Here is an 11647-nt window from a genome sequence, read left to right as displayed (position 1 = left end):
CTATTTGAATTTGTAGTTAAGTTATCCCTCTTTTTTTGGTTACCATATCTGTTTTTGAAATTTTGTAGTTAAGAACTGAACCACTTTCGGAAACCAGTACAATGTATTGGAAGTGTATATTCAGTATAAAGAAAGAATAAATAAATAAATACATAAAACCACAGCTTTCAGAGAAGACTATAATTTCTTTCCCAGTACATCATTTTGTACAGTACATAAATAATAAGAAACTCTCAAAGAAAATTAACACTAATGGAACCCACGTATATTGGAATGCTAAATAAATAAGTATTCTTAAATCATTCACAGCATTCATCTAATTTGAAGATACCGTAATCTTTATAAATGCGTTTCGCATGGAAATATAACAAAGTTTCAGTCTTGAAAAAGTATTTACTGACCTTGAAAAACTGTTTCAATTTTTCATGAAATGAACAAGAAATCTGTCAGTCAAAGTGATTGGATACTGTATACACTATCAAATTTAATGCGACAGATTGACGTGATACGCCCATATATGGGCAAGATGACATCATATTACACCCACATATGGCATTTGATGTTATTTGTCAAATAAAATTTGATAGTGTGGTTAATAAGGCGTGTTGACTGCCAAGCCTTTCTTTCTAGTTTCATTTTATACGCCAACGCATAAAGGGCGCCACCATAATGAAAATCGTGTACACCAACTGTTGTGAAACACGAACAAACACACGGTAGTTATTTTTAGATTATTACTTCTGGGTCCTTTTCCCTGAAACTCCAGGGTGAGAGTTCATATTCTGACGACCAGTGCCAGCGAGTTTACGTATAATACAATAGTGGTATGTTTAGACAAGTGGGGATGTGAACTTGCGTCACGGTGCCCCGATTGAACTCTGTTTGACGTGATCTCACATCTTTGGTAGAGTACGTGTTAAACTGAAAATTTAATCAGTGTTTTTAAAGTGCACTCTTCAAAGTCTTTCATCGTTTATCTGTCCCGGTTGTTTGTACTTACCGTCATCAGAAGGCATGGGTTTTCTTTGTAGGCTCCGAGACATCCAAAGAAGGAGACGATTAGAACGATGACTCCGGTAGCGATAAGAAGATTTGCTGCACTGGCCACGGGAATACTGGGGAGCAGGGTGCCATACCCTCCCTGTTGACTAGCTAGGTAAGCGCCCCCTGCTAAGATACCGATGCCAGAAAACTGAGAACGAAAATTTATATAATTGGTTAATAACCTAAAGACAATGATATAAGAATTTCACATATCTTTAATGGAAGGGTTACTCCGTATTAATTATAAATCAGTGGTGACACCATCACTTCCATTTGCACAGAATTTTCCTATTCTCAACTGATCACTATATCGACATAGTGCCTTCAATTTTTTGCGTCTTATGTGATTTTACTACAATTACATTGCGATAGAACATTTCATTGCAGTTGGCCAAGCTATAACCGCACACTGCGAACCTAGAAATCTCACTCTACAGTGCTGGTTATAAAAACACGAATAAAGCCTAGACCGTCCTAGGCAAGGCCTAGGAAGGTATAATAGTTATGAGATAACAAAGGTGATTGACTTATGAGAGAAGTGAAATAAATATTTAGGCAATGGCAAAATAATTCATAATGGTGTTTACAATACATATTTGTATTATACAAATGTCTACCAGGAGGTTAGGCCTATCTAATAACCCATAAACTTCATTAACCACAATCAATTTATTCATGTTCTTCGTATCCTGCATTCACTGTGTCCAACGGTCGTTGAACGATGCAATTCTATAGAGAAAGCAACACCACAACATGCGCTTAACCAATCGTTGTTTAATGACGATCGGTTCAGGCTGCCACCAACAATCGGTAGATGGTGTTGTGTCGCCTAGAGTTCACAAGAAGTGGAGTTGGATTTGTCGGCCAACGGATGTACGACTCAGTGTGTGCTTAGCTTAACAAGAAAAATATTCACTTACGAAGAACAACAAATTAAATATGAAGACAAGATACTTAATACACTTTCCACAACCTTCTACAGCCATTCTTATTCTTTATTTCTTCTGATGTTTCTGAAAAGAGAAAGAAACACTCTAGTCAGTGTTAGTTCTAAAGTAATCTGTCCGCCCAGAAGACACTTATTACATTTTTCAAAGTACTTTAAAGCACTTATTATATGACTTTTGACATGTTCAGAATGTTTAGTCCAATGAACATTGAAACATCAACTGTAGGACTCGTTGCCACACACTTGTGGTTTTTTTTTTAGCCTGCAAGCTAGAATGTAATTCATCTTTCCCATTTAATAATCATAAATGACAGAAAAAAAGTTTAATTAAAACAGAGAATTACACTTTTTAAAGGATATTAAGGGTTAAAATAGATTATCCAGTTCACTGATCCAATTTACAAATTGAAATGTTTATAAAATAGAATTATTTTGAGTTATTTGCTAAATAAATATATGTGTAATATATATTTAATATATATAAATATATGTATATACAAATGTATTATTTATGTATATATAACTTTAAAATAAATAATAATATATATATATTTTTGAGCACTTAATTAATATCTGTCTCTTATACACATCTAGATGTGTATAAGAGACAGATATTATATACATATATAGTTACTATATACAAAAATGCAACTATTAGGCATGGAGAGGATAAAAGCAAAGCATACAAACCTACAGTATGCCAATTAAACTGTTTTTATTTTATCTGAAGGTTATGTAGGCGCCCATGCATAAGATAGAGCTAGGCTGTATTAATTTATGAATATTTATGAGTCAGATTATTGCCAAACTTATTTTTATTGAAGCCGGTGTCCTTCAAAACATACTTCAAATTGTTTGAATTGCTCTCATTGACTACTGTACAACAAGAGATCGCCTCAACAGAACTGCGGTGCAACACGAGATAAGATCATCTCTACTTCCATGTCTCAACACAATCATACCACTCAACCAAACCACTCACATATTATGTATGTACTATACTGTCCAAGATGTATTACTAAAACATGCTTTTAAGAGTAGACTAGAATGCAAGAAAAAATAATGATGGTTCTACATATTATCCGGGAAACATCTCTAACCAACAACTAAAGGATAAATAGAAAAAGAGAGAATTCACCATTTATTATACCTACAGTAGCAGACTATGAGGCACATAATAGACCGATTTGGCGATGTTTGTTAACATGTGATGTATAACCTCGGAAAAAATTACAGTGCAATCGGTGTAAAAGTATAGGAAAAGGTAATATGGTTTCGAAAACAACCACCCACTGTTATCGTGAGAAATAAATGGTAAGGTAAGGCAATACGATTGTTCAAAATAGTGTTTATTTACCTATGCTAGCATTCACCTTGCAGTGTATGCTTTGAAATTTATGTGATTCTTCGTAAGCCTTTAATAGCTAGCCCAGAAATCGTAACATAGTCGCGGGGCGAAGACCCAAGACGCCCATCACCAAATCAGTCTATTAGTCATAGAAAACACTATCATTTAAATACAGGCTTTGCAAACTATTGCCATCACTCCCACCCAAGGGGATGTTCTACTGTATATCAATCAATAATTTATTAGAACATACACCTTTAGATCGGTGGCACTCAAAATCATTTGGTGCGTTCAAAGTGAATTAAAATTCTTAGCTACAAGTACAAAAAAAATTTAAAAAAATAAATATATATATAAAAAAAAATTACGAAACAAAACAAGGGAATCTTAAGTAAAAATGAAATAAACACGAGTAGGGCTGCTGATGAGGCAAGTAGCTCCCCGAAAAACATGACAAGGAAATACAACCTGCCTTGCCTGTCACAAATTTCGAAGGGCCACCTGTACCATCAACAAACTCAACAATAATGTTAAGGCAAACAAAATTAATTAGTTACAAAAAAAAAGGAAAAGACAGTAATACAGATACTTAATCTACGATAAAGTTTGCAAGCGCTTCAATTCAGATTTATATAGATTATTGATGCTCCTATTGAAAACTGTTATCACCATTACTTTAATTTCAGTTTACACAATACTGTTTTGCTTTGCCAACTACTTCCATTCCTCCCACTGCATACAGGTACAGGATATGTAATCAGATTTGCCAACTAGTGTACTTACAGTAGGCCTATATAGTCTCCTGGCCTAATATGGATGTATGCAACAAAGGCAAAATATCCAATTATACAAAAACAATATTAGCTGCTTTTATAACTACTAACATCCTTCCTCTTTTGATACAAATATAAACACAGCAGCACAAAACACCACTAGCTTTTCCAATAACCTCTACCCACCCTCTCATAAAACTGGATATGTGGCTCAATTTCTAATTATAGTACAAAAGATAAAGGAACATTACAGGTTTCGATTAATAGCTTTGCCAACTATTGTCATCCCTCTCATTTAATGAAACTATATTAAACTACAGGAGAATAATTTCTTTCACCATACCATTGTTTGTCACAACTAATTAACTTTACAGAAAATAACTCACTCTTTCAGTACAAAATCAGACTTTCAAAACAATCCCTGCTATAGCAGAACCTGCTAAAATTACATTAATTTGAGTTGATCCCTAGTTGAAATGATAACTTGAGAATGAGATGAGAAAGCAAAACTACAATTGTACGAGCAAACAGCTAAGTGGTCACAGGCAGCAACGCATACTGTATCTAAAACTGCTATATAGAAAGCTAACTGTCAAAACACATAAATAATAATGAAGTTATATTCCAATATTAATAATAGTAACAATAATACAAGAATCATATTGAGTATTAATGATCACTTCTAAATATATCAGTTGTTTTGAGGCCTAATAAAACTTCGTAGGGAAAATTACAGTATAATAAACTTTAACTATTTGGAGCAGTTTGGTATCTTTACTTATAAATAATGTACTTTTTATAGTGACAGATTGGAAACCAAAACACCCAGTGTGGCATTTGTTGATGCCTGGGAGGCGTAATACCTAGCAAAGAATTCAACCTGGCACTATGCCTTGTTGGTTTGCTTGCCTAGTGTCAGGGATAATTTAATGAATGGAGTTGTATAGGATTTATAACTAGGTAAGTTCAGGTTTGAAAATCCTCATCCCATCTGTTGTACACTTAATGTATATCATTTGAGGTCTGCAAGCCTCTAATATCTTACAATAAATAAATAGAAAGCACTGCAACAAAAACTAGTTACTCAACTAAACTTAAAATGATCTGAAAGACTTCTATCATGATTGATTGAACTCTAATATAAGTAAAATATCTAAAAGTTAATAAGATCTGTCAGAATTTTCCATCGGACATGGTCAAACATAATTTGTCTTATCAGATGTCTTGTCTAAACAAGTATTTAAAATCTGATCAGACAAAATTCAGCTGAAAATTATCTTGGGAAAAAAAAAAGATAAAAAATCTACATTACCCTCTTTTTCCTATAATGCATAAATGATTAAATATGCTCAAGGGGTTTGGCAGACTTCTAGACAGAAAAAAAAAAAAAAACTCACCTAAAATAATCCTTGTTATAAGCTACAATGTGATTGCACTGCTATTCTTTGCACTAGTGGCTGGGGTGTGGCTTTGCAGTAAGTTTTAGCTGCACTGAAATTTGTTTCTATTCGTTGACGTTCAGCAGCTCTTAATGGTCACAGCTCAAGCGTGACTCATTCAATGCTTTGCCTGTTTCCTGCTACTCAAAAATTACTCCACTAACTCTTTTTCAAAAATGATAGTTGTTCTCTATATACACACCCACATGCATAGTACACCCACTCAAACTAACCCACACACAAACCCACAAACATACCAACACACACAAATACAAATAGTTATTGTATCATAAATGTTTGTTTTTTCTTTTTTTTGGGCTTCTACAGGTATCACATGATTGGTGAAAATTAGCAAAAATATGGAATAATCATTTTGCCTATGAAATATTTTGATTTGTATGTCAAATTATTTTTATTTAATTAATAATAAGAAATATGAGGTTTGTCATCCCAAAACCAGTACACTATTGCTAAATTTCAAATTCAGTAATTAGCATGAGAATGTGGCCTTATTGTATACTTTTACTCACAACTTTGGTAATTATGGTAATTAGATTCCTGTAAATGGCCTATCATATTTTATAAAGAGGACTGAAAGTATAATGCTTTTTTAATTTAAATATAAATTATAATTTAGTTACAGTACCATATAATTACTGTATTATTAAATAATGTACAGCATAAAACTAAAAAGCCATTGTGATATACTGTATACATGTTTACTTTCAGGTGATTCCAGATCACATCACGCCTAAACGGAATCTGGGTGCTTCACACATATCAATAGCACGTAAACTCAGCTCCCTGGGGTCAGTTTTGTCAACAAGGTAAAAGGAAACATTTGACAGAATCAGTAGAGGTTATGCCCAATTATGCGATTAGAAACGCTATGGGTTATATATTAATGAACCTGAAAAGTATGGTACAATAGCATAAGTGTATAAATTTTTTCAGAGGTGGAGCCATAGCCTGGTAATAGTAATTATTCCGATCCCAGTGGCCCAAATTTAAATCAATTATTATTTTGTTCTTCAAGTTATCATTATCCTTTTCATTTTAGTTCTAGTCTATTGAACCATTGTTTTTAATTTACAATCTTGGATTTCCTATTCTCATGACCAAACAAAAAAATTCCACTCATAAATGAGACTAAGCCCCTAATATTAACAGTGGTGGTGCCAGCAACTGAAATCTGAGGGGGAAGGGGAAAGTGTGGGGGGTATGTTAGTGGCATCATAAAAGGCTTATAAGAAGTGAGTCAAGCTGGCAGTGTCTTAATAATAAGAAATAAGGGAAAATTAACACATTGCTGGTACTTGCTAAAGAAACTGATATGATTGGGTGGGGGAAAATTATCTGGGAAAAATGTCCCCTTGCCCTCTCATAAGATGTGTATAAGAGACAGCACATAACCTGGATGGAGGGTTTCATGGTTTAGCTAAAACTCCTCTTTCAGCAAACCTGCTCTAATAAACAAAACACCTCTACCTCTCACAGGGAGTCCCCTAAGGAATCCTGATAAACAGTTATGATTATGTGTTAATGATTTATATACAAGTTGTGAGAGACTTCCACTTACATTTTTGAGAATGATTTATTATTTGCTATTGGCACTACTTTTGCTATGTGACTTGATAAATTAATAAAATAAAATATTAACAAGGTCCATTCTGATTTCAGTTTCATAATTAGTATATAAGGCCAAAAAAATATAAATTTTCATGTTGGCCACGTTTTGGGAAAATCCAAAAAATTGGTAGGTCATTAGGAAACTTTTTTTTTTAAACCAAAAATGTGTTTCCGCTTAAAAAAATAGAAAATACACAAATAATACAACAAATTTGGATTCGCATCGCGTACCAATCAACAAGGCTAGTCTAGCCTTATTAGCCCATGAAAAAAGAAATACTGTTCCTTGTAGTCAAAAAAAAAAAAAAAAATCTAAAATGCTGACCCTGTTGGGCGTGGCCAACACAATTAAAAATTTAAGAAATACTGAAAGTGAAATTAAATAAAAGAACTAGGTTTATATTATGAATATTATTATTTTTGACTCAATGTTTAAAACACAACATGAACTTTCAAAACAAAATACTACAAAGAACTACGGTCAGTCAACTCTGCTAAGAATATAGGAACAGCGTATTTATGTATGTGTCCTAATTCTAATTTTCAATAAAAAGCTAACAAAATTAATATAATCATACCAAAATATTAATTTCTCCCCCCCCCCCTCTCTCCAAGGTTGCTTCTGCCCACAATAGACAGCATAATAGGGCCTACATATAAAACAATCCAAAAAATTGTATGTAAATAAAATTAAGAAAAAATTGTTTACCAGACTTAAATTACGTAGCCAGACAAAAATAGTCATTTGTCTGCCGAGTATTGCTTGCATCAGTCGTGACCTTTCAAAGGCGTAATTTGCGACAGAAGCGTGCTCAATAAAGTTAAGTCAACGTCGACCAACCTGTAGAAAGGAAACGCTATGTCGTCAGCAAAGCCCTACTAACCACTTATCAAACATGCTTCGTTTCCCCCTTCCTGATTAAATTTCATATCGCTCAGAACAGTGCCATACTCTTATTATTAGCAAGTCATCAACTAAAGCTTGTAATATCTTAAAATAAATTACAAATAATGTTGTTTTCACATTGAAAATATGTGATTTATAATTAAGTAGAAATATTAGTCCTTTCTGGTTATTCCAAGTAAAATATTATATTTTTACACTGAGGTTCAACTGTTCTTGAGCAAAAGCAATTGATTGATTCTTAAAATTTTTAACAAAAATTAATTGCAATTGTGAGATAATTAAATAATTGAATCAATTTCATTAAGTAAAAGGTCAAATTATAATTATATTAATTAATCGCTTGTAACACATTAGACACATTCTGAAATTATCAACGACAAAAATTCAAACACATTTGCAAAATACCAAATAAAATTAACTTGCTCATTTTGAAGTAAACATATCAACTTGAACATAGAAATTGGTAATTAAAAATGTTTATCTATAATTTTATAGTGAAAAATTATTGAAAACATTTTGTTTTAATTCCAAAATTTCTGTGTCCAAGTTAATAATTTGTGTTTCTGAAAAATGAGCAATGTTACTGAATTTTTGTATGGAATTTTATGAAATGTTTTTTATACGATGAGTTTTGGTACATTTGTACGTAATTTTCATATTTTAATCAATTTTTGTATTCAAATTTTACAGATTTTTTTTTTGTAATCGTAGCGAGCTACTTTTAATTTCTATGTCATGAATGAACAAAGTTTTACCTTAAGTCTTACTGAGTTTAACTCGTAACAAAAGTAGAAAATGTGTTTAACTCGGAACAAAAGTAGAAAATGTGTTTGGTCGTAGTGTGCAGAACGTAAATAGAGAACATGCCACTAAGTGGATATATATTCTAGTTGTCATAATATGACCGTACGTAATTACTTCCAGAGTAGTTTCGTTATACAGCATTTGATGAGCACCTAAAATTGCTTGAATGGCCAGCCACCTGCTAAGTATATCTGTGCGATTTTTCCAGAATTATCCGGAATGCTTTTGGCATATGTAGCGATTAATCCCGCCCTATGACTAACGCAGTGAAATAATTTTGTCTGGTTTGCAAATTTTACCCATATATATGTCTAACATATATTATCATTTCAGTACTGTTTTATAAATACATCTGGTACATCAAAAATACTTCTTGTTGTAAATTTCAATCTTAAACTTGAATTAATAATATAAAATCATAATTTATTCAAATATTTATTCACATTGTCTACCGTAAAGGTTTTCATAGAAATGTAATCAATTATTTAGGAATTCCAATAATTAACAACAATGCTGCATCTTGCTCATCCATCTCACAAACTACTTTTATGTTCCAAAATACAAACTCTATCAGGTTATCTGTTTCGTAGTGGCGAACATACTATTTTCTTTTTGCCGTTCCAAAAAAGTTGAAAATCTAAACTTTGAATAACATCTGATACTGAAGCATTCAAGACCCTTCTTAAAACTGAATTCTTTAATCAATATTCTTATAATACGTTCTTACATAAAGTGGAAAATGACAAATATATTTCAAACAGACGCTATACAAATACTTCAATATATTTATTATGGTTATTATTATTATATGACTTCACACTGTGATGGAGCATTTATCTATATTTTTATTTATATTGTTATTATATGTATAATGTTTGAAATACCGTTTTAATATCTGGACCTCTTGGTGGAACAAAAAAAAATGTACTTAAAGTTGACCTGATACACAGTAATCTGATTTGTATATAAAACTATATATTTATAAGAGACATAGATTTGTTTTATGTAAATTTTATACATATTTCTTTTGATGTTACTGGTATGAATTTCTGTATAATATTAAAAAATGACAGTTTTATGTTTTGTAAATAACTATAGACATCCTATACTGCCACTGTCATGTTGGTGTACAATAATATAATGCAGGGGTCCCAAGCTGGGAAAATCCGCTTCCGAAAGACGGTGTAAAATGTTCTTGTACGCAGCTAATTGTATTTTGCTGCACGTGCTGACACCCATTGTCTCGTGACTTCCGACAGACTATTGGTAAAAACATGCAAAAATCATGGATTTACAAGAGATGGGTTAGTTTCTGAGATTTTTTTTCTTGACCGTGGGAGTCAGACAGTAATATTCTTGTTTATAAAATTTTAAATAATATGGCACCATCTTACTTAACATACTTGTTCTCTTTCAATGATTACAGCTATGACTTTTTGTGATAGTAAAACAAATGTATACGTTCCCAAACCAAAGACTAATTACAAAAAAAGAAGCATCTCATATCGTGGTGCTATCGAATAGAATAAATTAAGCCCTGATGTTCAGTCTTCTACCTATTTAAGTATTTCCAAAAAACACATTTGTACTAATAATTAATGAAACCAAAGTATAATAGTATGAGTACAGTATTGTATAAATCACTAATTTGATGTTTTCTTGCCTTGTTTTATTTATATTTTACATTCCTTTTCGTAATTTACAATTTCAACTTTCAAGGCGGTGCACTTATAACGGAGGAAAAGAAAGTATAATACATACTCAAAGTATTAAAATGCTGCCATCGTGTTGGCATTCAATATTTCAACATTAATTACGTCATCATCAGGACGACATACCACACAGTTCTGTATCATATAAAATTAGAGGCAGCAGCAACAAAAAGACTAGTGGTCGAAGACGAGAAACTAATTAATATTAATAATTGGCCTTTTAATTGGAGCAAGTAAAGCACGCAATTGAGCATGGTTAAACCAGGGGGGGATCCAGAATTTTTAAAATGGGAAAGCACATCATACTCAGAATATAAGTTAATAGTGCTAATTTCAATATATGCATTGAAATTTTAAAATTGAGTGGCTATAGATGTGTATAAGAGACAGGATCCACCCCTATAAACATGATGGTTTTTGTTCCTTTGTGACAACTGCCATAAGAGAGAAAGCTAGAGTACCCTTGAGAATGGAGCAACTTCTCAGTGACCTCATTAAACGCTGCTAGCTTTAGGATCCTGCATTTGACCTAGTCAGAGGATGTTGACCCAATAACAACCCACTACTGCATTTTACAATTTAATCATTAATAAATAATCTAGTACACTTTTAAAAATATTGATTATGAGCACTTATACATTAATTCTGAAGTGTTCACACTATGCTATAAATATATTTGACAAACAACTTGCTTATTGTTAAACATAACATTAAAAAAATAGGGAATGGAATAAAGATGTATTGTAATTCATTTGTTAACCGAAAGGTCCACTGATTAATCTCAGATAAGAAAGTATAATACATACTCCAAGTATTGAAATACACGCCATCGTGTTGGGATTCAATATTTCGACATTAATTATGTCATCATCAGGAATGAAAAAGAATTATCCATATTAGCAAACTTATATGCACTAGTACCAAAAGTGTTTAACCAATCAAAACATTACCTCTAGTAGGTGACAAAGCAGTGATTTAAACAAAAGATCAAAGCATTCTTACTCTAATGTTCAAAGCTACCTACAAAAACAAAGAAAGCTCT

General features: G+C 32.3%; 1 protein-coding gene and 1 long non-coding RNA gene across 5 annotated transcripts in view; one reads left to right on the top strand and one right to left on the bottom strand.

Annotated features, from left to right (window-relative positions):
• Positions 1 to 11647, bottom strand: part of LOC117118000 (tetraspanin-9-like) — a 44276-nt gene that overhangs the window by 9640 nt on the left and 22989 nt on the right. For 3 of the 4 annotated variants that reach the window (XM_033262496.1, XM_033262494.1, XM_033262497.1), the window contains exons 1-3: positions 5512 to 5666; positions 1965 to 2057; positions 1001 to 1192 (exon numbers count right to left, since the gene is read on the bottom strand). In XM_033262496.1, the coding sequence (XP_033118387.1) occupies positions 1001 to 1192; positions 1965 to 2030 (258 nt within the window). In that variant the 5' untranslated portion in view covers positions 2031 to 2057; positions 5512 to 5666. Of the gene's footprint in view, positions 1 to 1000; positions 1193 to 1964; positions 2058 to 5511; positions 5667 to 11647 lie in introns of those variants that run through there. The other variant, XM_033262495.1, reaches the window with a different exon arrangement.
• LOC117118003 overlaps positions 3226 to 11647 on the top strand; it is a 15841-nt gene continuing 7419 nt past the window's right edge. Inside the window, exons 1-3 of the long non-coding RNA XR_004446985.1 lie at positions 3226 to 3312; positions 4917 to 5074; positions 6283 to 6380. This is a non-coding gene — a long non-coding RNA (uncharacterized LOC117118003). The remainder of the gene's footprint in view (positions 3313 to 4916; positions 5075 to 6282; positions 6381 to 11647) is intronic.

This window comes from Anneissia japonica, unplaced genomic scaffold, assembly GCF_011630105.1.
Source record: "Anneissia japonica isolate Jap-2015-1 unplaced genomic scaffold, ASM1163010v1 scaffold785_len581690_cov155, whole genome shotgun sequence".
Lineage (NCBI taxonomy): Eukaryota > Metazoa > Echinodermata > Crinoidea > Comatulida > Comatulidae > Anneissia > Anneissia japonica.
The sequence above is the reverse complement of the archived record's forward strand: the minus strand, read 5'-3'. Positions and strand labels throughout refer to the sequence as shown.